General features: G+C 54.9%; 1 protein-coding gene across 1 annotated transcript in view; it reads right to left on the reverse strand.

The window, feature by feature from the left end:
* Nucleotides 1-25,785, reverse strand: part of CPNE2 (copine II) — a gene marked incomplete at its 3' end in the record, with an annotated part of 37,131 nt that overhangs the window by 199 nt on the left and 11,147 nt on the right. The window contains exons 4-14 of the mRNA XM_010149711.1: nucleotides 23,302-23,373; nucleotides 18,790-18,873; nucleotides 15,837-15,926; nucleotides 15,495-15,593; nucleotides 14,121-14,207; nucleotides 13,379-13,438; nucleotides 10,868-11,001; nucleotides 9,992-10,046; nucleotides 5,382-5,433; nucleotides 4,066-4,199; nucleotides 1-23 (exon numbers count right to left, since the gene is read on the reverse strand). Of these exons, the coding sequence (XP_010148013.1) occupies nucleotides 1-23; nucleotides 4,066-4,199; nucleotides 5,382-5,433; nucleotides 9,992-10,046; nucleotides 10,868-11,001; nucleotides 13,379-13,438; nucleotides 14,121-14,207; nucleotides 15,495-15,593; nucleotides 15,837-15,926; nucleotides 18,790-18,873; nucleotides 23,302-23,373 (890 nt within the window). The remainder of the gene's footprint in view (nucleotides 24-4,065; nucleotides 4,200-5,381; nucleotides 5,434-9,991; nucleotides 10,047-10,867; nucleotides 11,002-13,378; nucleotides 13,439-14,120; nucleotides 14,208-15,494; nucleotides 15,594-15,836; nucleotides 15,927-18,789; nucleotides 18,874-23,301; nucleotides 23,374-25,785) is intronic.

Here is a 25,785-nt window from a genome sequence, read left to right on the forward strand (position 1 = left end):
ATGATGAGGAGGATGAAGTATTGCTGTGCAGGGGAGGGCGGGGGGTCAGGCCCAGCGGGATGCGAGCGGCCGGGATGCTCTGCGTGTTGGGGGAGGGGGTAGGCAAGTCCCCCAGGGATTTGGGACCACGAGATTCACCACCGCCCAGGTCAGCCGGCATCACCCCCCCTTCAGCAGCCCCTAGAAATGTCGGGTGCTCCCGTGGATTTTGGAAGATAATGACCCAACAACAAGCCAACTCCTGCCCCAAAATATTTTGCTGATTCCCTGATTTACTTAGCGATGGGAAACCCCAGCCCAACCTGTGCAGAGCTCCTGTGTCACGGCCACGAGGAATTTGGGGCTGGACACGAGCCCAGCTGGGAGATGAACCCCCACCCCCGGCACACGGCGGGGCACGATTCGGGGTGCTCCCTGTGCCTATGGCGAGATGTGTCTCCTGTATCCCAACTCCGTGGGGGGTGTGTGTGGAGTTCCCATCCCATGCTCAGGGTTTGTCTGTCTCCCACACAGTGATGTGGGGCTTGGGGACACCAAGGGGGATGCAGAGGGTACCAAAAAAGCGGTGTTGGCACCCGCTCCCCTTCCTGTGGGGAAAGGAGGGTGACGAGGCCGGTGCACAGAGCTGGGGGAGGAGGGATGGACGGACGGTCCTGCAGGACCCAGCTCAGCGAAGCTGGGGCACGAGGCCCCCCCAGAGCCGCCCTCCGCTGCAGGGGGAGGTGACGGTTCGAGCTGGGCGCGTTACACGGTGCGTGTGCTGGAGCAGTGACGAAAGCAAGCGCTTAAGCGCATTAAAGCCCTTTGTTCCTCTCCTCATTCTTTCCATTTCCTCTGAAAACCACCAGCGCAACCATCCTGGAAAAGCAGGAAAGGGAACACAGCCCCAAGCCCATTTTCTTGGTCTTCCTCCAGCCCACATCTCCTGACACCTTCCCCAAGTGTTGTCTTCCCTCCGCTCTCTGGTGCCAAACTCCAAGTGAGGCCGAGTCGAGCTTAAACACAACCCACGGACACGGGTGAGGAGGTTTTCCCAAGCCCAGGCAGGCAGCCAGCCCCTTCCCGACACCTTCCGATGCATTAGTCCTGCCAGAGCACTGCCAAGGGCTAAGTTTTTCCCTAAATCCAAACTTTTCAGAGCAAATCATGGGGAGATGTAGGTCTGAAGAGCAGGGCCCCAGCACCTGAGTCTGGAGGGCAAGACTAAACTCCAGGAGAAGACCTGGATGCTCCTACGTGGTGGCCAGCACTGGTCATCACTGGAAGCAGGACAAGCGACTGGCGCCTGATCCTGCCTGGGTGCCAGTACGGGAGGAAGAGTAAATCCTTGAGGAGCGCAGCTGATAATGGAATGACGTTAAGCTGATTCCACCCTTCCTGCCAGTACCTGGGAATGAATCAGTGCAAAACCAGCCTCCCTGCACAGTCAAAAAGAAGGAACCCAGAAAGGAGCAGTTCCCTCTGTTCCCTTCTTTCTGTGAAATCCGTATCAGGAGCAGAGAAAAACGCTGGGAAGTATGCAGGAAGAGGAGGGAGCAGAGCTCACCCGCTGTTCTACGTCAGAGGCCAAGCGGAACAAGAGCCGATGGCGGGGGTCAGCCCCAGAGTCCCGGGGGGGGTTACAGCAGGGCGAGCGCGTGGGGAGCATCGTTACCACCACGGGAGCAGCAGGCACCGCGCGAGAGCGTCGGCTTCCCCAAGGGGCGATGGCAGTTTTGGAGGGGCCAATGAATGGCAGCGGGGTGAGGGGTGCCGGTGGCACCTCCGGGCTCCAGCCACGGTACCCAGCCGGGATGCCGCCTCTGCGGACCGTGACTGGAGCTCCTGGGGCCAGGACCAGCCTGGCCCTGGGGTTGGATCCCACCGGGCTGGGGTCTCCAGCAGCACACCAACACAGCAGTACCTCCCCCGCCTCTTTTTTGTTGTTAAAATGGCTGATTTCTGACTCCCCGAGGGCTTTGGGAACAATTCCTGATGGTTTGCTAATGATACCAGCAATCAGGCTCACGGGTGAGCAGGACCTGACGGGATTAGGCAGCATTAAGCAGCACGTGGCAAGGAAAGGGGGGGTTTGGATGCAGGGATCCTGCTGGAAAGGTGTGTTTTAACTCCCCAAAGCTTATTAATCCTCCCCGAGAGCCAAAGCCTGTGTAATCGCTCCATCTCTTCCTCCCCGACACGTTTTAGTCCTCCCATCCCTCAAGAGCCAACGGCTCCGGTGTTTGTGATCTGCGTTGCCATGGAAAAACTACGAAGGGTTTTTTTGGCGTATTTGAAATGTTGGGAACAAGCGTGAGGATGAGGAGGGCAGGTCCAGGTGGCCACCGAAGCCGGCAGCGCCAGGGGTGGCTTTGCTGCACACGTGGATGGGGTGGGAGAGAAGACCCCGGGGGAGCGAGATCCCATCAATAACGCTTTGTGCTTCCAAAAAAACCAGACCCAGCCAAGCCAGGCTCGCCTCTGACGGCACTATTACTGCCCATTATTTAAAATCTCCCCTGATTAAACTATTAGTGCCAACGGAGGGGTGCAATTTGCATACGATTAGCGCCTCTGCTCAGCGCGGAGCCTGTGGGCTTCTCCCTCCCCCACTGACACTGAGAGAGCGAGCGACAGGATGAGGAGCGACCTGGATTTCTGCTGAATTAAACCAAATTCAGTATTTCCTTGTGCCCGGGGGCTGGGAAGAGCTCAAGGCAAGGCTGGAAAATGTCCCACTGGGGAGGAGATTTCAGGTTCTGCTCCAGGCAGGAATTGGGAAAGCTTCTACCCCAAGGCAGCTCCTACCCCACACATGCTGATGCCCAAGCTGAGCTGGTTTTGGCCAGCCAACCCCAAGGGTTTGGAGGACCTGGAGGTCCAAGGAGGACCCGCCGTTCTCCCTGGGCAGCCTGCTGCCACAGGGACCCAACAGGCACCCAGCTGAGCTCCCTCCTGCAGTCTGCAGCTGCTCCTCGCAGCCCTGAGAGGACAGCCCAGTCACCACCAGCAAGGCTGGACCCATGGCTGCAGCTCCCGGAACACGCAGGCATCCCGGCATCCCCTCAACCACCAGCCTCGCCCCCCCAAACCCCGCTGGCACCCGCTCCCTCCTGGCCAGGCACAGCCGAGTGGGGTTGTACGAGGCCCCTGCACTAACAAGCAGCTTTTTGACATCCGGATGTGAACGGTCTGTTGGACTAATGAATGGGGACTTCCAGGGCTGCCCAGCGGCTGGAGCAGCCGCGCAGGATCCCGAAGCCTGGCTCCGAGCCCCCTGCCTGTCCAAGTGGCATGAAAAGCAGGGATCAAACCGAGCCATCCCGTGCTTTTCTGCAATTCCTCCTCAAATATAAGCAGCTATCCAAAGGGGAATAGCAGAAAGGCCATCTCCTGGCCAAAGGTTCGGATTTGGCCATCGGCCACACCAGAACCATCACGCTTTATGCCCCAGCACACTGGTATCCATCTGGCCTGTGGGATACCCATCACCCAGCCATTCCGGGGGGTCCTTGCAGGCTTCCCCCATAAGAACTAGGGCAAACCCAACCACTTTTCACCATTCATGATTTTACGCGTCTCTGAAATTCCCTGTTGACCTCCCAGGCCAGGCGGCGGTGGCCTTACTGCTCCCCGGCAGGAGCCGCTCCATGCCGCTGGGGGGGCTGGGGCGCGCCGCACCCATCCTCTCCGAGACACGGAGACCCACCTTTAAGAAGGTGCTCAAGACATCTGTATAAATCCAAGGGACGCCCACCTCATGGCATCTCCCACCCTCGTCTCAGTTCTCTCCCCGCTAATTTCGGATTTCCCACAACTGCAGTTTTGTTGACTCTCATCAAGTTTTTGAGTTATTTTTTTCTTCCTAAGAAGCCTCTGCAATGACTCTCCGTTCCCCGCCTGGAATGACAACAGCCAGCTGACATCCCTCAGCTGCAGGGACCCCAGGGATGGTCTAGGTGGGAAGACCTGGCGCCTCCCTTCCCACAGCGAAGGGAAAGCCAGGAAATCGAGCATTAGGCTTCACCTTCCCCTGCCCAAAGCCAGCGGGATGCGCCATGGCATCGTGGGATCTTACGGACTTACGGATGCAGCCTCTTGCTGGGTGGCCTGAGCCGCGAAGCGGGCCACGTGGTTGATGATGGGGGAGAAGTTGGTGGGTCCGTAGAAGCGGATGTGGGGCAGGCAGGCCGAGTACGCTTGGACAATGCCCTCCACACCTTCAGGGAAAGCAGAGAAGGCAGGCGTTACCACGCGCCGCAGCTCAGGCCCACCGCAGCGCCAGTTAAGCATTATTAGCTCATCTGTCACGGGAGCTGAAGTTAGGCCTATTTTCCCCACCCCTCAAACATCCAGCTCCGCAAGTTTCACCCACCTCAACTCCAATTTTTTTTAATACTTTGCTCTTTAGCCATTTTGGAGTGGGTGCTCAGACCTTCTGGGGGAAGGGAGCCCTCGTAGCACCCACAGCCAAACCGTCCTTGGCTTTCTGCAAACATCTCAGAATCAGCCAAAGGGGAGGAGCAAAAAGGAAAGTGACTCCCGGTCTCTGAGCGTAACCCAAAGACAGACATGGAGCAGAGGGAGCGGAGAGAAGCAAAACAACCCCAGAAGCACCCTCTGAGCTCCCAGACTGTGTTTGGGATCCCCAGGACGTCAGAGCCCCTTCAGCCATACCAGAACAGGGTAACTGGCTGCTCTTCCCAAAGGATGCATGGGGGTGTAATTAAAAAAAAATGACCAATTCCACAATTAATCAGCTGATAATCGGTTCTTTGGGAAGGACCTGTCACTGATAGGAGTTGCAGGGCGGTGGCTGCTGCACCCCATAACGCCTGCAACAAACGGGGTGCAACGAATGCCTTACAGCCACCCGAGAGAGCGCGACCAAAGCGAGGGCAGCAGCAAAGCTGATGCCCACAGCCAGCCCCCATGAGCCAGCCAGCGAGGTGCGGAGGTTGCTGGTGTTCAGCAGAGTCAAACCAGACGACTTTTGGCGTCCACGGTAGCCCTCAGCACTTAGAGCTGAGCAGTTCTTCAGCCATGCCTGCGAGCAGCTCTTTGCTGCTAAACAAAGCACGAAGCCTGCATTCCCCATCTGCTGAACAGGCCTGGCGTCCCTTGCAGCCTTGCTGGGGGAGCAGACGGCTGGTAGGACACACCAGACGTCAGAGCCAAGGCGGATTTTGCACTGTCTGAATCCAGCTGCATTTTACCCTGGGCCTTCCTACACCCCCTCAGATTTTCTCTGCTTTCCCTTAGCACGTGCTCTGCTTCACCGCCAATGCCCGTCTCTTAACAGGCCTTGAAAAATCCCTGAGATGCTACTGGAGAAACATAGAGGGAAGGACAGAAGACACTGAAGGCATCCAAGGAGCCTGAAAGACCTGGGAGATGCTCACCTGAACAGAACGGGTTCGTGGGATTGAAGTTAATGGCAAACTCATGGGATACCTGTGGAGAAGAGAAGACCCAAATTAACCAGAGCAGGTCACTCACTGTCGGTTTAGCTGATGCTGCAAGGCCGGCTTGGGTCTGATGCTCCCCTGGGGCATGAGGCGGTGGTCACAGACATGATGGGTCAGCAACACATCCCAGCCCTCTGCTACCCAAACAGCAAGGAGAAGCAAATAGAGACGCAGTCAGGGCCGAGCAGCACTTGAGGATGGGCTGGTTCCTCAACCCTTCCCCATCACGGAGCCACCTGAAATGGTTTGTCCACATGTCCTCCCTCAGGCTGCCCAGAGGGAGAGCACGCAGAAGGGATGCTCTCAGCCAGCTGGGCCATCTGGCTGGTCACTAGGAGACACTACTTCATCCTGCTGCAGGTTGTACGAGGAGAAAACTCAATTAACAGCACAGGGAGCCCCCAGTTGTGGCAGCATTCCGGTTCCCCATCGCTCCGCGAGTGGCATGGTGCAGCAGAAGGGAGGCAGGCACAGAGTGAGCTGGGCTGAAGGCCCGATGTGGCACATCAGCCACCACGGTAAAGCCAGCGGAGGGTTAGCTTCGTTGTCTGGGTCATCACGATGGCGAAAGGCAGCACGGGAGAGGTGACAATGCTTGGGGGTGATGGACAGCAAGTCCCAGCACAACCCGAGCTGGTTTTCATTGACCATGAAACCATCCTTCCTCCAAGGCAGGTGCAAGGTCCCGCAGGTTTTCCACCATCTCCTTTCAAGCCGAGGGAGAGGCCCTCACAGGGACATTCTGCAGGACACTGGCAACAGCAGACAGCCTGCACCCCCCGTCCCTGGCTCGTGGCACTCGCCCAGCCAGAGGAACCAAACAGCAGTGCTGGCTGCGAATCACAAAACCTTCCTCCTCTACTCCACGGGGACCCCAAAACATTGGGCGATGGTCGCTTTGAACCCATCTCTGCCAGCTCCTTGCCTCCAGCACGGACCCTGCCAGCGCTGGTGGGTCACGGCGTGCTTGGGGAGCAGCCGCCAGACGCGGGGGCTCAGGCGCTCCTTGCCCCGCTACCCACAAGTAGGAAGCAAACAGACTCTCAGGAGCATCAAGGACCCACGACCGCCTCCTCCAGCCCCTCGGGAGGTTGAAGGGGGCGATTTGGGCTCTCAGGCCACACAAAGCTCCCACTCAGTTCGTGCCAGAGTTACAAAACAAGGCTGTTTTCTCCCTCTCGGAAGGGTGGTGGTTTGCCGAGCTCCTCAGGCCGGGGATCCCTTCGGGACATGCGTGTTCGTAACGCTGGCAGAACGACTGTCCTCCGAAGCGCCGTCTGAAGCTGGAGTCCTTCTGAGACTGCAAGAGCATCTGATTCAGACTTTCCAATTACACTGGGCATTGTGTCGAAAGCGGCAGAAACTATTTTTGCAAGAGGCTGTGGGGTGGGAAACAGCAACCCAACAAAAGTAGGTCAACCAGAAGCCCTCCCCGTGCTGCAGAGCTGACGAGCTGTCGGACCGGCGAACGTCAACAGCCTGCCCGGGTCTCTCCATGCCTGTTGAGCACAACCCCTAACGCTCCCGGCAACCAGCAACCTCGCGGCTGGAGACGCAGTCTGCAACGTGTGACTTGGCTTTGCGCACACCCTTTCTCGTAGAAACCTCGATTTCGGGCAATATATTCAAATGTCTTGATTTTCAGTTGTAAAGGGCTCACTTTTTTTTTATAGAAGACATTCAAAATTCTGCCATAGGAGTATTTATAGACTAGGCAAGCAAAAATATTTCCATGTTTTGCACTGCAAAAGAGGGGGTTTTCTTTCTTTTAAGCAGCAACAAAATGGTCTGGAGCTCTGTTTCTCACCATCTACAGAGCAGACCCCCTGCATGGCAGAAGTGTTGCAAAACCTCCTCTGGAGTTTTTAATGGATTATATATAGATCTCTGCTAGAAAATTCAACAGGAGGGCTTCAAAATAACATAAAAATGGATCTCATTTCCTGTACAGCTCGTACTTTGAAAAACAGGTTTTGTGGAGTCCAATTAAATGTATATGGGGCACCTACAGTTACCGCATTACCAGGAACCTACAGAGAAAAACCTTTTCCAAACACCCCAAAGGGTGAGACGTTCATCTGCAGCCAGGCTGTGGCCTCTTCCAGTCCTGGATGGGGACGGCTGCAGCTCCATCTTTTCCCATCACGAATTACAGATGTGCCTCACAGACGCACAGCTGGAGCCTGTGCCGGAGAACCAACCCCGCAGAGGATTCTCTGGCACCTCCTCCAACGATGCCCCCCCTGCCGTGACTCAGTTTCCCTATCTATGAAAACAAAAAGGCAAACGGAGGGCAGGCCTTGGGGCATGTCCCAAGGTGTCCCTGCCCATGGCAAGGGGTTGGACTAGGTAGGCTTTAAAGGTCCCCTCCACCCCAAACCATTCCGTGATCCTATGATTCCATTTCCCAAACCCAGGGTGACTGTTGGTGGTCCGATGTTAAGCGTCACCCTCTCCACTGTCGCCTTGCCTATGCTCATCCCCCAGAAACCACAACCCATCTGCTTCCCTCTCCTGTTCCCTACTGGGAAACCGCTCGAGGCTCTGAACAGAGCTGTTACATGGCAAGATGTTCTTTGACATTTCCAACGAGACTTTTGTGTGCAAAACATCTCGCTCCGACGGGCGCCTGGGAAGCGTTGGGGGAGCCATGGCAACGGGAGCACAAAGCGCCGTTCATATGACTCTTCTCTCTTTAACGATCTTCCCCATTTTCACTCCGGTCTGTGGGTACAACAGCCGCCCCTCCTCGTGTCCCCCGGGGGGTACCATCGGCCACGCTGATCCCCACCGCCTGTCCACCGTAACGCCAGACTGCTCCTTTGGCTTTGAAACCACCCAACGAGCCTTGAGGGCCTGTGACGAGTGAGCCGAGCTGGTGATGCGCAGACCCTGCGGATGGGGCGAGCCGGGGGGGGGACGAAGCCCCAGGCTACAGCGGTGTGGGGCAGGGGACAGGGGATGCCCCCACTGCTACCGTGAGACAACCAATGGGTCACTCCGGGCGTTAGGGCTGGTGACCTTCAGCACGGGCCAAGCACCTGGGAAGGGAGAGCTGCTCTCCACTGGGTTTTATGTGGGCTTCGGCATCATTCTGGGGGAAGATGAGGTGTTTTTTCTGGTAGCGCTTACGGAGCATTCCCAGGTCTGTGGGAGCAGCGGGACAGGCTGCGGGAGTCAGTGGGGACAGAGCAGCAGCAGCCCTCCATCCCACAGCTCCTAGCCAGCATTCTCCACCCGGTACTCGCCTCCAGCCATGCAGGAAGGGCCGTTTCCATCCCAGCGATGCCTCTCCCACGGGCGCTGACCCGCACACATCAGCAGCATAGCAGGATGCTCGCCGTGACGATTCACCCATTCCCTCAGCAATTCAAGCCACTGTACCCTTTCCATCCCCGCTGCGTTCTCCATTCCCATTCCTCTCCGCCAGGAATAAATCCCTGATGGAAGCTGGCTCTTAATCCTTGGAAGATGCCTACCAAGATTTTCCCACCGAAAGTGGTGAAGTGACAGACCAGAGACATTTGCCGGCCAAGGAGAATGAATCAGCTCCAAAGTGCACATGGAGGGATCTCCTCCTGTGGCTGGCAAACAGGGAGAGCTCCCACTTGAGTCACATGGATTTTGGCTGCCAGGAGAGCGGAGAAAAGCGCAAAGCTGGATCGGGCAGGACATCCCCATCCTCGAGGACTGGCAGCTATGAGCTTCCCAGCCCGATTCACGGCCGCTCGTGACGTACGTGCCCTGCTGAGCTCAGCCCGGAGCAACGCTCCCCTCCAAAAGAAGATAAAAGGCTCACTGAGGTTCAACCCCAGCCCGAAGCCGGGGACTTCTCAAAGCCAGCGAACAGAAAGAAAATGCACGCTAAGGGTGTGAGCAAAGAGCAGCCAACAGGCCTGGCCAGTAACGAAGGGTGGTGGTGTCCCGGCACATCTTCCCAGCCATGAGAATATCAGCCAGGACGGGCTGCAGGAGCAGCCCCAACCCCTGCCCATGGCACCCCTCCTGATGAGCAGGGCGCTCCAGCCCTCACCCTTGCAGGACCAGGGTGCTTTTAACCCCTTCAGTGCCTAATCCCAACAAAAGATGAAGGTAGCTTTAGGGAAAGCCCCTCTGCCCCAGTCCTTGCAGGCTCTGTCCCTGCAACATCACATCGAGGCTACCCAGCTCCCAGCCCCCTTCCAGACCTTGCTGCCATCTGACACATTCATCCAGGGACCTTTTCTTTTGCCCAGAATTGGTCCTGCCTCCTGCCAGGAAAATTAATCAATGCCTGGCTCTGTCCGTTAATGCCAGGGAGCTGCTGCTTTCCTGCCAGCCTAGAAGGGAGGAGTGGGCTGCCTGCACCCCATCCTCACCTCGCCGCCCATCCATGCTGCCACCACTCACTCTCCACTGGCTGAAATCCACATCTGCCTGTCCCCCCCTCTACTCAACAGCTTTTCCCAGCCCCAGCCAGCCGGGAAGCCCCAGCAGCTCTGCTCCTGCCCTGGCAATGTCAGGACAAACCCATCCCAAACACGCAGATGGCCACAACACTTCACCTTCCAGTCCGGCGGGAGTTGGGCGCCGAATCCCAGAGCAGGAAACATCTTGTCTCTAAAAGAGAAGAAGAAAACCGTATGGCTGTATTTACACACACAACGCAGGCTTGTGCGGCTCTTGCTGTGGCGTCCCTGTGCTACCAGCTGCCCAATGCCCAGCCACAATGAAAGCACCAGCTAAAAAGGCTGCCAGCCCTCCCTTCTCCCCAAACAACGCAGCACATTTAAAAATCACGAGAGCTGAACAGAGAGAGCGGATGTTCCCCTTTTGCTTTTGATCTTAGAGAGACAAGAGTCCAGCTTTTCTTCATCACCCGCAGGGATCAGGAGCATCCTCTCACCCAAACACCCAAGTATCTTGCAGCCGTGTAACCCTGGAGATTTTAACAAAAATTAACTATCCATTTTGGTCACAAAAGTCAGCATGGCGAGACCAACAGACTTCTATTCTGTTTATCGAGGTCCAAGGTGTTATTTTTCCGAGCTGCACACCTGGGGGCAATGGGGAACAAGGCAGCCTGGCAGTGCAGCTGCCGACAGGGAATACCAGCAAGCTGAGGGCATCTGCCTCCGCACCGAGAAAGCACCAAGGGCTGCTCTCCAGCTGCCCCCAGTGAAGGATGCTCCACCTCTCCTAATGCACCCTTCTTCTCAACAGCGGTGATGGAGGGAGAGGAGAAACCCTGTCCTTACCCTCTCCTTCCTGCATCCCAACATATATGGCAATTTTCTCCCAAGGAGCTTTTCAAAAGCAAGGTATTATTTATCCCTGGCTTTGCAGGTGGGACATGAAGGCACAGGCACCCCAGCCACCCCTCGGGAAGCCAGGGAGATATCAGTCAAGCAGGGGTGGAGGCAGAAGGGCATGGTGCTTACGAGTCGTAGTCCTGGATGATCTGGCCGACAGCCCAGATAGCCGACAAGTACTCGTTTGTCCCCATGGGGTTGATATAGTGCAAGGAGGAGGGGTCTCGCGGGTTCCCGTTGGAGGCTGTGAAGTCAATCCCAACCTGAGGAGGACAAGAGAGGAGCACAGAGCCATCCTCTGTTAGCAGACACCACTACAGACCCGGCCTCCGTTGCCTTTGAGGTCCACACACAGTCCCAGCAAGACCCAAACCTCAAACTTTTGAAAAGGTTTAACAAATCCCAGCTCTTCACCTTCCCTAAAAAAAGCTGACTAAATACTAAGCTGGGCAAAGCCATTCACAGCTACACCTGCATTTTTCACCAAACATCACATAGCGTGTCCCAAAGCAGCCTCTGCTCCTGGAGCAAGCCACCACCATCTCCAGCTCAGGACTCTCACTGCCCGTCTCCCAGGAGTTAAGCTCAGGAAATGAGTAGCCCCTTGGCTACCAAAGTGGCCAGGGCCACCTGGGCATTTGGATCTCAAGGTCTTTGATCAGAGTCACAACCCTGAGCAGACCTTTCCCTGCAGCCGCTCTTTGCCGGGCTTCACTGCGGACCAGCATGTGCTGAGCTCTCAGGGGATTTTGTCAGCCAGGCACTCATTTTCTCCCTTCTCAATTAGGTTTTCTATTTAAAGACATTTGTAGAAATGCCTATCTCAGACCCAGTTAAATCCGGTCAGAAGAGGCGAGATGCTGAGCCACCCAATTTGAAAAGACTGGGAGGGAAGAGTTGGGAAGAGGCGAGCGGGCGGCATGTCTGCGCGCGCCTTGTTTGCTCAGCAAATGGGCAAAACCCAAAATAACTCCGCCAGCTAAATTTTGCTCAGGGAAATCGCGAGGGATTTTGCTCCACATCCGTAACGGGAGAGAATGAACCTGGACTTGGCTGAGAAGAGACCTTGGCCTGGCTGGGGCAGGAAGGTGTCACAGGCTGGGACTGTGCCTGGGTGGCTGGGAAAACAAGCTTGACAGGACCAGGGGATGTGGGTTTAAACTGGAAGAGGGTGGGGTTAGATTGGAGATAAGGGAGAAAAGTTCTACAGTGAGGGTGGGGAGCACTGGGACAGGTTGCCCAGAGAAGCTGTGGATGCCCCATCCCTGGAAGTGTTCAAGGCCAGGCTGGATGAGGCTTGGAGCAACCTGGTCTAGTGGAAGGTGTCCCTGCCCATGGCAGGGGGGTTGGAACTGGATGGTCTTTAAGGTCCCTTCCAACCCAAACCATTCTGTGATGCTATGAAAACCCAATTTATTCCTCAAGCAACCCTACAGCCCTACCAACCTCTGATCACTGGTGTAACACCCACCCCCACATGCCCAGCTCCTGCCGAGCCACCATGGGCACGGTCCAAGGGGGAAACTGAGGCACGGAGAGGAGGCTCAGTGGAGTCGGACAGGCACGTGCAAACAATGCCACCAAGAGCAGCACTCGGGCAACAGATTTGCCAGGGATGCCTCTGGCCTGCCTCAGCACGAGTCAAACAGCTGGGCACGATGCCCCCCTCCTCTGCGGCTTCAGCTTCCTCTCCCCACCGTCTCCCTCGCTGGGGAGGGCACCAGCTGCCTTTCCAAATTGCAGGGGTGCGTGCGCAGCATCCTCCTCCCAGCTCAGGCGTTTCTGCAGCGTTGCACCCACCGCAAACCCACCCAGGTCTTGGACCAAAGATACCTCAGGACGGGGAGCAACCCTCTCCTAACTGGTGCATCTCTGGATGGGGGAAGATGTCTGCATTCAGGCCTAATTCACACAAGAGCTCCGTGCCACCAGTAAACTTAATGGTTTTCTCCACTATTCACTCTCCAGCACCAAGACCTCAGCACGCAGCGGCAGATCGGCACACAAAAAGCTCTCCCAATCACTCCTGTTCCTATGGCAACTCTTCCTCCTCCTCCTACTCTCCCCCCATCATGTTTTCAGACGAAACAACAAAATACAAACTGAAATACTGTGAGTGCCCGCAGCTCTCCAGATACTGTACCAGGGAAGTTTGCAGAAATTAACCCCCGCACACACACTTCTGCATCGTGGGGGCTTCACTCGGGGCTGTAACGCCTGCCTTTAGCTACCCTTGACAAGCCGTAGCCCAGCTCGAAAGAAGGTGGAAAGGGCAGTGAAAATGCAGAAAACCATCTCATTAACAGCCCAGAGCCTCTTAGGTGGCTTCAAAACGAGGAGAGCTTCCATAAAAACCTGGAGGGTGGTTAAACGCTGCAACGGGGAGAGAAGGCAGTAACATTTTGTGAAGGGTCAGGAGGTCTTTGTGGCGTCTGATCTCCAAAGTCTAACCAGCTCCCTCTGTGCTGCTGGACGTGCCTGAGCATGACACCCCAAAGCCCCAAACCCACATGATTTAACAGCAAAACAGGGCAGCTCCTCGTTGCCATGAAAAGCCACTCAAGCTGGTGTCAAATGTCACACAGAACCTCCCTCCCCGGTTCTGATCGTTACATACACGTTACTATCAAAAGTCCTTACGGTAAACATCAGCTGGCAGCCTCCCAGGATGTAGTCCAGGAAGGAGAAATCTCTGGTAATCTGAAAGAAAAAAATACAGTGTTTCGGCAATTTTCACCATTGCAGAGGAACAGCAGTAAAATACACCTCCGAGGACCTTCGGCCACACAGCAAAGCAAAGGGGAAGAACTGCTTGGGTCTCCCACAGCGGCGTTTTGGCATTCCACGAGACACGTGGGGCCAAGCAGGGCCATGTGTTGGTCCAAAGCTGGCGCAGGAGGTGTGCACAGGGATTGCTGAGGTCCTTGAGAGATCCTTGAGATCGTCTCCCACAGCCAAAACGCTCTCACCCCAGGTGCAGATCTGGGGCGGCAGGAGTTGTGTCGGCGCATAGCCCGCTGTGCTGGTGCCATGCGGCAGGAGGACTTCACCAGCACCCCCAGCTCAGAAGAAGGACCTCTCCCACCCAAGCCCCAACCCTTGCCCGCAGGGAGACACCAAACAGCTGGTAGGCACCCACATGCTGAACACCACCTCCTCCTGGGTCTGCGGCCACCTGGACACGGGGTGGCTTCAGCAACTCGGTACAGCAGATGCTCCGAGTAGAGAGAAACCCAAGCAGAAAGGAAATCCCACTTTTATTCATGTTATGCAGGTCCTGCGCTTGGAAATGCAAGGGTGCTGGAGGCAGAAGGGACGGGGGAGCTCGGTAAGACCCAAGCTGGGCCAGGAGCAGAAGGAAACATCCCGGTGTCGTACTCACTTTGCAGGACTTGACAATGATGATCCCGGAGTTCTTGTAGTTCTTTTTCTTCTTCTGCTTTTTGGGGTTAATGCATTCTAGCTCGAGCTGCAACACACGAGGGACAGACACGGGTGTGAGAGCGGTGCTGGGCTCTGCCAGGGGGCTGCAGATGCCACCAGCGGCTGCATCCTGTGGGAACCCTCCCTCCACATGTTTCAAAGAGACATAAATGAATCCCAGCGGCTACTGCTATTGGATGATGGAAGTGGAGGCACAGGACCTGCTTGGGAAGGGGCTGTTTTTCCCTTCCAGGGCCTTTCGCCATGCCCAGGACCTGGAGCATGGCAGCTGAGACACCCCAGTGAGGCTACCATGGTCTATGGGATCGGACAGAAATGAATGGGATGGGACAGGTCAAACACACAAATAGTTGGGGCAGGCACCACCTTTCCTCAAAATTCTTGGAAAAGAAAATTACTTTTGAATATTCAGAAAATTGCTGCAATATTTTTTTTAGATTTTTAATCTAAAACTCTTGTCCAAGAATAAAGTTTACATGAGGGTTGATCTGAGGGAGAGGGCAGGACTGGGCATGGGGAGCACAGAGAGAAAGTCATGTCCATTCTCCCCCAGGCATGCAGCAAGGAGTCTTACTCTCTTCTCACCAGCATCAGTCAGGGTCTGATGGAGAGAAGATTTTATTGCTAGGCCGTGGGTTGCAAATCCAGTTGAAAAACAGGCCCAACGCCTGCCTCTGGCACCATCAGCTTGCACAGTCCTACACAGGCCAGTTCATGCCTTCGTGCCTCAGTTTCCCCAGACAGAAAACTTTTCTCATTGCACCACACACAATGTTTTACACACCCTCCCCCCCATATCTCAGCCAAGACCTCCTCTTGGTTTTGTAACCCTAGCAACGACAGCAGTGAAAAGCCCTGCTTATCCAGGAGTCCTCACACCAAGCTTTCATGTTGGCATCTGCCAAGGCTTTTGGCCAGCACTTCAGATGGAACACGGGGACCTTTGGCCACAAAACTGATGGGGAATTGCACAGGAGCTGGCTCTCCTGAGGACCAGGCTGTCCCTGCAGCAGGCATAGCCCCAGCAGCAGCCCTCCCCTTCTGCCCCCCACCCAAGGACAGGGCGCCCCCCAAATCACAGCTGCTGCTTCCAACACCTCAGCAGAGCCCAGTTTTAGGACAAGACTGCCTGAGCCCTTTCTCTAGCTCAGATGCTTTAGCAACAACCATGGCCTGGGTCCCTCATGGTGCGGGTGGGAGGAGAAAGGGGTTTGAACTTGGCTTCTTCTCAGCACAGGTTGAGGGTCTCAGTGCAAGTACCAAAATCCATAGCCCCTTCCTTGTTCTTTCACGAAAGCATGTCGGCACTTACCGCAAAGGCATCTTGGGCTTCGCACATCCTGGCCACCGAGGTCTGAAACTCCCCGATGAAGTCGTGTCCCCCATCACTGTCGTAGTCGTAGCAAATCACCTAGGGCAGAGGAGCACAAACCAGCCTCAGACACAGTAACTATCTCCTGCAAGACCCACTGAAGTTCTCAACCTCTCCCCCTGGAGACCCCTCACAAGGGTTTTTGGGGTTTTGGGGGTGGTTCTGATTTGGTTTGTTTGGGTCAGTTTATGTTAATAAACCAGCCATGGAGTTTCAGATGTTTAATGATAGATCCCAGAGGCCAACCACCACGATACAAGCCCCAGAGGAACCTCCAGTTACCTTTATCAGCTTCTCTACATCTCCATCGCACAGTGACACCAAAGGCACAGTGAACGGCTTCCAGACGGGGTCCAGCGTGTACTTGATCACCTGCAAGGGGGGAACGGAGGGATGCCGTTACACCGGGCACATGTGGAAGGGGAGACTGGCACAAAGTGGGAGACACATCTCCAAAACACACCCTGGACCAGGGTCTCGGTGGGGCAGGCCAGGCAAGATGCAGAAAGCCACATCTCAGCCCCCTTCTGCTTCCTTAGTTTAAACACAGCAGCTCCCCCTGCTCAGGCTGCAGCGTGGCGAGTCACAACAGATGTGTTTGCATCACGTTGGGCGATTTAACCACCTCCAGGGGCAACTAAACCTGCTTGAGAAACAGCCACGGCAGACTGGCCACCACAGGCACGACCACTCACCACACCAGTTCAAGGCCAGCAGCTTTATTGATGCCCTCTGCATCCCCCTGATTTCACTCTACTCATCGCCCCCAAGCACCCCAGCACAGCCTACATCTATCTGGGGTCTGAGCGCCGAGAAGATGCAGCAGCGGGATGCCGCAGCAAGCCGGGAAAGCCAAACAGCCCTGGGCACGTCCAGCTCTCTCGCCTCATCTGCGTAACATCTGCTGCCCGAGCTGAAGAAATACTAATTGATGCTTTTTGACGTTTCCTGAGAGAATGCCATCGCTTGGTGGAACCCTCACAGCAAACGCTAGCAGGCTCCAGGCACACGCTGCGCACATCGGAGGTGGCTGTAGGGCAGGTGAAGGCCCCCTTTCACCAAGGTGTTGCATTCAAAAATTCACGTGGACGTTAGGGAGGTCAGACACGGGCAGCACATTAACCCTTCTCTGCGCAGGGTGAACACATGGAGGACCTTGGACCTTTGCATCCGGAGCAGCAACAGCGCAGCCCGGCGAGGGAGAGGTCCACGGCTGCCGCTGCAGGCAACCGGCCGCGCGGCACCTGGAACGGGCGTCTTGTTTTACCGACAGGCTCTTGCGCGAGACCGGGGGAAGCCCTGACACTGAGAGCACAGTTTAGTCGAGAATTTATAAACACCTCCTCCAGGAGGCTGGGAAGAGCAGGGGGGTGCCCACGCACCCTGAGATGGTGCCCACAGGCTGCCAGCCGCCGGGTCCCCAAGGGTGGGTGGGGAAGGATCCGGCATCTCCATCGCCCAGCTGGGCGTTCACACTTGTGCTTAAACAACCGGCAGTAGCGAGTGCACTAATCCTTCCCTGCCAGACGCCTCCGTGGTGGCATGAGAAATGCCAGCATCAGGCTGAGAGCTGGTTATATTCCTGCACCACAAGCTGCAAGAACGGGGAACCTTATTTCTTTGTATCTGGCCTCAAAACACAAAGATGGTCACCCAGTATGGGATCTTTCCGAGGGCAGCAGGACACATTCAGGGAGCACCCGTTACTTGGAAGAAAACCTGGCTAGACCGTTACCCAGAGAGACAGGACAGTGGAGGAACTGGGCAGCAACCCAGCAGAAAAATCGGTATATACATCTGCTCCCCATAAACCCGACCTGTCACAGAGATCCCAGCGACGGCTGGTGCACAGCCACGTTCCCAATTCCCACGCTTCTTCCCAGAGGAAGGGCTGGAGGTCACTCCAAAGCCCCACATTTGAGAAACACGTCTTGGTGAGTCAAAGCCCAGCTTCCCACACTAAACCGGGAGGAAACAACCAAACAAGGACCAAGCCTGCTCCCGGAGAAATACAAGAGAAATGTTAAGGTTGATAAGAATTAAACAGGCATGGAAACGTGTGTGGGAAAGCACTGAAAAATAAACAGCAGGGCTAGGGTTAAACAGACGCCCGTATTGGTACCCAGGACGCACGGTGCTACGCACATCCTGGTGCTCCTGCGCACGTGGGTGTGTGGTTGAGGGAAATCCTCATGGACTTTGCACAGCAGTGGGAAAAACCAGCTACAGAGAGACTTTGTAAATAAACCCCACCCTCTCCTTCCACATGAGTTCACACTGAGCTTTGTTATAGCCATTTGCTGCGGTGGGGCAATGGGCTCCTTGAGGGGACAAGAAAAAGATGGGGGTGAGATGGGCACAGGAAAAAGAAGGGTGGGAGACGACTTGTGGTGGGACTCTTCCTCCAACATAGGGGTTGCTGTGAGCCCTTTCTCCTCTTTCTGCCACCTGTCAGGGGCTACATGTGAAAACAAGCTTTGAGAAGGGGGAAAAAAGTCACTGAAAAGTACTTATTAGCCTGGTTTTAAAGCAGAAGGCAGCCTTCTGCCTCTCCCAGCAGACATGGGCGTGCTTCTCCCTGCCCGTGCTGTGCTTCTGATTTATAATATCACTGGCTTTAGCAGCTTCTCAACATAACCAGCTCAGGTCAAAATATCGCAGCAGGTATAAATGAGGGACAAGGAGGGGTCAGCTGCCCCTGACTGTACTCACCGGGACCCTGGTACAAGTCTCTGCCTTCCCACCCGGGGCTCCAGCTCAGTTAGACACAAGCCTGAGTGCTCATAAAGCTGGAAGTGCCTGAGCATCCTCCCAGGATAGCTGAGGACCTGGCAAATGCTCGTATTAATCCACTACCACCCCCCCGGGGCCACCTCTCCCACCATGTCCCCTGACCACAGCTCATCCCCCTGCTCCTGCATGTGAAGGGCGAGCAGTCCAGGGCACAGCCCACACCCAGGCTGAGCCAGGAGGTTAACACGGGCTGAAAGAGCATCTCCCTCTCTACATGATGGATGCAGTAGTGAGTAGTACAGAAAAGACCTCTAGACCTCACTGGCCTCAGTAAACCTTCATCTGCAGGAGTCCAGCAGCCTCAGCTGGAGACCGGGAAGGGCAGCTGTGAGGTTCTGAAATCCAGGGATCCCCCCTCACTTTATGGGTGGCTGATGAGACAGTGCCATAAAGGGCCAAAGGAGCTGGTGGTGTCTCAGCAGATCGGGTTAGCCGTGCTCACCTCCGTTCTGTGGACCAGCATCCACTTCCCATCATCACCTGGTTTATAAAACTCCAAGAAGGGGTCTGACTTCCCAAACAGGTCCTGGGGGAGAAGAACAGGGTGGGTTACATGGTGCTCTGCAAGCAGCTGGTTCAGCAAGACCCGGTCCAGGACAGACCTTCCTCCCCCCCAGTGCCAACCCTACAGACACCCTGGGACTGGCTCAGGGACACCGGCAAACAGGCAGCATCCCGCCACCCCTCCAAGTCCTGGTCACGCGAATCCCGTTGACGTTCGCACCGCGTTTCGGCATGGATGCAGTGGGTGACCCCGTGTCCCAGCACATGCCCGTGGGATTTGCCGGCAGGCACCCGCCACCCGGCGAGCCCTCTGGATGCAGATGCCACGGAAAACAACCCCAGCTGGGAGGCAGCTGCGTTTGGGCTTGGAAAAACATCCAAAGCTTCAAAGGAAAAAGAGAATTATGAAGTGCACGGGTGTCTTGGGGGAAAAATGAAAGAAAAACACCCTCCTACACACAGCAGTAAAGCATGAGCAGAGGAAATCTTTAAGGAGCAAGCTGCCCTGGTGTTGACAGAGATCATGTAACACCCTCCGAGATACGCAGCCCTGAGTCAGTGCGCGCTGCCTTCCCTGCCAGCGTCTCCTCAGATATTCCCCTGATAAAGGGCTGCTGGTTTATGAGAAATATGTACACATACACATGCGTCCCTGCTGGGTATCGTCACGGGGGCTATTTCGGAGCACCCCCAGCCCGGAGAGAAGGGCAGCGCTGGTAGCACCGACACAAGGAATCTCCAGCGTTTCTAAGCAGAACTTCATTCCCATTCAGAAAAACTTAAGTGTGGCCAACAAGAAACCAAGCCCCAGATATTTCAAATTATTTCCTGAGAGCTCAAGCCATTTCATCTGGGTTTCTCTCCCAGAGGCAGGTGGCTGCCCAAGTCCTGCAAAGAGCTGGAGGAACGTCTTAAAGGTTTGAACAGGAGCTTTTGGGGCTTCCAAGTGATGTGATGGGGATGCAGGGGGCTGCTCGTGGAAGAGGATGAAACATGGATGCTCCAGGAGCCCCTGTTCAGGAACCCAGGAGCTGGTGCTGGGATGGACATACGCTCTAGTGATCCCCCTGCAGAAAACTCATTAACATTTCTATCCAAATCTTGTTTCCAAAGCCAGCAAGAAAAGTAAATCACTGCAAAGGGGTTTTGGCTTGAAGAAACTACACCCTGCTTCAGTCAAACTTCTGCCAAAAGAGCAGACCACAAAGGTTCTGGTGAGATGGGGCTATTTTTCTCCTCCCTTTTTTTGCATGTTTGTGGGAGAGCAAACCAAGCCATTCTTTCCGCAGAGTTAAGATTATGGCACAGCTCTGTTCCTGCTGGACTGAAGAACCAGCGGTGGATACCTGACCCTGCCTATACCGGCTTAACCTACAACCCAATGCGGTTCCATCAGCACCAGCTCAGCGTGGGCTGGTGGAGGCACCGGCTCGGTGACAGCAGGGAGCTTTGAAGGGTGTCTGCTGCCATCCCAAGAGGAACAGCCTGGTTTGGACATCTGGTCAGCCTTGCTCCATCCAAAGCGGGGTGGGAGACGTCTCCAAGCCACAGGATCACAGGCTGATATTTTAAAACATCAAAACCACAAACATCTCACCCCTGCAAGGACAGCAGGAGAGGGAAACTGAGCAATCAAAGGAGCTCAGCAGACCAGATCAATATGCAAACTGGTCCAAGTGCCTAAACCATCCTGTGGTCCTCACACACCACAGACAAGGAGGGCGGAGGTGGCATTCCCACCGGAAGCAGCTCCCTGAACCACGGCTCCCAGCACCAGTCCTGGCCCGCAGCACTTGCTCTCCCGGCCGTGCCCAAGCATCATGCCCAGCTACTGCCCTCCTGCTGTCCCCACTGCTGCGGTGGCACACGCGGCTCCAGGGATGTGCTCACCAGGGCCGGTCCTGGATGAAAATACCTCCTCTTCTGCAAGCTATTCTTTCTTAAAATAACTCTGCCAAGAGCTGATCGGACATAAGGTGTCCCAGGTTGGGTCTGCTGCTGACGTGCTCCCGCAGTGGGGCTTTAGCACCTAACACAAGGTAGTGAACCGCAGGTGGAGAAACCACGGATGCGTGATGGGGAGGAGGACCTGCATGTGGCCTCGGGGTGATCATGGCATAAGGAGCTGCCTGGGGCCAAGCACAGCTCCAGGCTGGATTTGCTGCTCAGCTGTGGGTAAGGGATGCTCATGGCTTCAGCTCGGTGCACGCTGCAAAACCCCATGGCCCCACCATGACAACCCATGAGATCCAAACCCTTCCCATGATGTCCAAGCCTCTGGCCATGCTCCGTAGCTACGTGCTGCATGGTACAGGAGGGTGTTACCCCCAGCTGCAGCCTTATCCCTGTGTTTTCATAGAATCATAGAATGGTTTGGGTTGAAAGGAACCTTAAAGCCCATCTAGTTCCAACCCCCCTGCCATGGGCAGGGACACCTTCCACTAGACCAGGTTGCTCAAAGCCACATCCAGCCTGGCCTTGAAGACATCCAGGGATGGGGCATCCACAACATCTCTGGGCAACCTGTTCCAGTGCCTCACCACCCTCTCTGTGAAGAATTTCTTCCTGATATCTAATCTAAACCTCCCTGATTTCAATTTATACCCATTACCCCTTGTCCTATCACTACAGGCTCTTGTAAAAAGTCCTCTCCCAGTACCCTTGTAGGCCCCCTTCAGATATTGGAAAGCTGCAATGAGGTCTCCTCGGAGCCTCCTCTTCTCGGCTGCTTCTCCCCTGCCTTTCCTAAGCTTAAATGAGTTTTACCCAGCTCCCAAGGTTGCATTTCAACCGTGACCAATAACAGCCCAAAAATAGTGAGTTTTGTCCAATTTCCTTGTTCAGAGACCATTTTAATTTGCGTTCTGCTCTGAAGCTTTGCCCATGAGCAGGACTTTGAGCACTACAACGCTGCGCTGCATTATGGGACCCAGCAAAGAAACCTCATCAGCACTTGGTAACGGCAGGTGGTCACCGAGGCAAACCAGAGGAAGGAGCTTTCTGCTGACATCTACTGACAAGCTGGAGGGAGACCCAGAAAGAACAAGGTTATTCACAGTCCTCATCCCAGCGTAAGCAGGTAGACACTGAATTTCTGTACCTTGACTGCGGATCTGAAGGGCAGCAGACCCACACGTATCGTGTCCTAGTTGAAGAATATCAAAAGATGTGACTTCTGCCTAACCTGGTAGAGGAACCTGGTTGCAAACCAGGGTAGAAAAGCAACTCCTGGCTGTGATGCCACCAGTGAAGTTGCCAATACAAGTGCCTGAGGTAGCAGTGCTGCGGAGAGGACCCACCTCCTTGGCCCTGCTCTTCACAACAGCCACGGCTGCAAAATGACCATGAAGCAGGAAGGAAGGGCACCCACCCCACTGTGAAACCCCCCCCACCCCTTGCTCTGCAAGGGAGCAGAAGCTTTTTCTTGGGGCGCTGGAAGGAAGCTGTTGTGTTAGGGATGTCTTCAGTGACATGCATGGGGTTGAGCCTCAGCCACGTCTCAGAGGCAGCCACCAGCTCCAGGATGTCTTCCAGTGCCTTTAGGAAATGGAATTATTGGGAGATTCCTTAACAGGGGCATTTGGCTCCTTGCACTAGGCAGGCTAAGCAGGAGGGTGAGGAAACAGCCATTTTCAACAGGTGGGAAAAACGCTTGGATAAACCATGGTTTTATCGGTTTCGGACAAAGGGACGAGACAAACCAGGTCTTCTGCCCCAGCCAATACCCTTCTGCCTGGATGCTTGCTTCACCCTGGTTTGAAAACTGAGGGCCATCCTGCCAATAGCACAAGCTCTGGAGAGACTAGGGAGAAGGGAAGAATAATAGACCTATCGATTGCTTAGCAACAGCGCTGGTTTAAGAGGAATAGCTCTGGTTGCCTGGTAAATAAGGTCAGATGGCTTTGTTTGGAAAGGATCAGAGACTCCTACATATCACATCCAAGGGAAAACTCATGCATTACCTGTCTCCATCAGGTCAACACTTCCTCCTTGGAAAAGATAGGCCCTACTGTTTGGTAGACATGTTCACTCCATTTCCAGAGGGGCTGAAGGCGACAAGCCAGGAGCTCTCAGCACTTCCAAGATGTGGGTTTAAGGGGCACCAAAACTGCCAGCTCCGTTAGGATACATTCCCAAACAACACTGAAGGAGCGTATCTGGTGTCTTTGAGACATGCTAGCACACAGATCCTGCGCCACACGTAGTCTTTTCATCTCAACGCATGTGATGACGAAAGCAATTCCGTGACAACAGGGAAACTGAGGCACAGGCGTACCCAGCAGCCAGCAGCACTGCCAGGATTTGAACCCCTCCTCTCTCACCCTAATGCCTTCCCCAGCAAGACTATTTTCTGTCACTGCTATACCCAAAAGCAGAGAATTCTTTAGATCTCTTGGCCTACGAAGGACAGAAGTTTAACACTGCCTCCCCCAGACACAACCCCACTCACCTTTTTATCCAGTTTTCTGCCAGCCATGCTCAGAGTGATCACCCTGTTATCCGAGAGCTCTTGGGCAGCTATCTGAAAGACAAGGGAAAGCAGCACTCATTTTCAGCACGTCAAGTGGACACGGAGCCAAAAGCCAGAGGAGAATCCAGACCCCGAGGCCGTGCACTCTGGAGATCCTGCACAACTCCTCCAAAGCCGTTTCCCAGCTAAGGGATTGGATGGGCTAATATTTGCGATGCTTCACTATTGAGGAGTTAAACTAATTTTGCCTTTTCCAACCAATTTAGGACCAAAGTCTGCTTCCCAGCCCCTGCCTGGAATGAAGAAGGATGGAGGAAAAGCCTGAATTTCCCCTGGACGGGCAGTGCCATTTACCCTATGCTGAGGTAGCAACACACCGGCTTTAAAATAAAACAGGATACTTTTTTTAGCAGACTACCAGCTAAGCTGCTGGTGCTGCAGCCAGAGTCCCCAGGACACCCACTGACCTCCACAGCCTCCACTGACCTCGCTGGGGCTGGGTTCATGTGAAACACATCCATTTGCATGGCTGGGAGTGGACAGGTACCATTAAACCTCTCGAGCGACAACCTGAAGGGAGAATGAGCTACCAGGACTCCCCAGGCAGCCTCCTTTCTCCATGCCATCAGGTCTAAAATGATGCTTCTTGTAACAAACTTGTCCCCTTTCTTGGATCTCACATGGCTTTTCTGCACCAGGGCTCTTTCAGGACCTGGAGAAGCCTCCGAGGACCAAGCCAAGAGGAAGCAGGAGCCATAAAAAGCCTTGCCAGCATGATGTGTCACCTCATCCTCTATGTCCCAAGCTGGGCACAACAAAAAGCAGATGTCCCATCCCTTGGGAGAGATGCCGGTGGCATGAAGGACTCGAGCTCTGTTTCCGCATGATCACCTGACGAGACAGCCCCAAGGATGGAAACTCCACTATTGCTCCTGAGGAGCTAGAGCAGGCAGGAGTGCAGCCCGAATACTTCGGTTTAAGAGACTTTATTCCCATCTGCTCCAGGAGGGCTTGGCTGCCAACCACCAGTGGGCCGGTTTTGTCTGGAACGTGGTCTAATGAGTCTCTTGGTATTTTAAGAAAGGGAATGTTTATAACAAAAAAAACACATTTATTCACTTCTGTTACCAGCCATTTTCTGAATCACTTCTATTTTTTTTCCTCAAGGCTGTGTCCTGCCCAAGCATCTGCTCCCCACCTCTTCCTCCTGCACTCCCCAGGGTGGGTTGAGCCATCCCCCAGCACCCCCAGCCGCAGCATCCTCCCCAGGCAGGAGCCGGCATGGCCGGCAGCACGGCACGGCCATTTTCCTGGCGTGTGGTGCTCCCAGGCACGGCCGTTTGCTGGAGGAGGCTGTCCCTCACTGGAGATACGCAGGGTAATTACAGCGAGGCTTTTAGAAAAACTTGCAGAAATCAAAGGGACAATTTTCTGCGGAATGAGCAATCAGAGTGATTGGCACTTAGGAGAACGGGGAGTTTGCAGAGCCGAAGACACACAGATGCAGCTGTGGAATCCGCCTGGGCAGTCGGGCAAGGGACAAGCCACAGCACCCCAGAACCTCCCAGCCTTTCCAGGGAGGATGCTGCTCTTTGGTCGGATGCGTTCCACACATTCAAAGCCCAATGTTTCCCTGTCCCGGAGAGCCATGATGTCAGAAGTTCCCTATTGCTAAGCCACGGCATCGGTTTCCTCTCCCACCTAGTGCTCGGTGGGTGCTCATGGTCACCAACACCAGTGTGAGGAAGAGGAGCTGTAGGGGAGCAGATGCCCCTTGCTGATCCCCATAAAAGCACATCCAGTTGGTGTCCAGCATTTCAGAGCTCACTGGAGGCTATGTGAAAGCCAGACTGTGCAGACAAGCCAGGGACATCCTTGTGCCACACTGCTGCGGGCTGCTGGTGGCATCTTCTCTCGGCCAGCACAGACAATAGCAACATCCCCACCGCTGTGCCTGGCAGAGGCGTGCAGCAACATCTCGGGATTGGCATCTACACAGACAGTGGTTTGCTTTGGGATGGTCCCCATCTTTTCAAACCTAGGGACCCCCATGCGATCCCATCCATCCAGTCAAGGTTCTTCTGTTACATTCACCCCTCTGGCATCTCAGTTAAGAAAACGGATACTTGGGCAAAATCGAAGGGGATGGGGGTGACGCTTGGTTTGGCTCCAAACTTCCTGTTTTATACGAGTCCAAAGCAGAAGCCTTGGTTGGTGTCCACAGCCCGTGTTCCAGCGCCGTGCCAAGCAGTGAGGACAGGTGCCCACTGCACATAACCCCGTTGTCATCACCAAGCCAAGGGAGAAAAAAACTCCCAACAGATAAGAAAATTGCATCGATGGAACCAAATGAAGCAGATGACTCAGACCCTTTGGTGTTTAATGACACGTTAGTGACAGTCCATGACCTTTTTTAAAGCGTGTAACCATTGAGCTTGACTGGAAACTTTTCATCTGGTCCCG

Source organism: Eurypyga helias, unplaced genomic scaffold (assembly GCF_000690775.1).
Source record: "Eurypyga helias isolate BGI_N326 unplaced genomic scaffold, ASM69077v1 scaffold8594, whole genome shotgun sequence".
NCBI classification, from domain to species: domain Eukaryota; kingdom Metazoa; phylum Chordata; class Aves; order Eurypygiformes; family Eurypygidae; genus Eurypyga; species Eurypyga helias.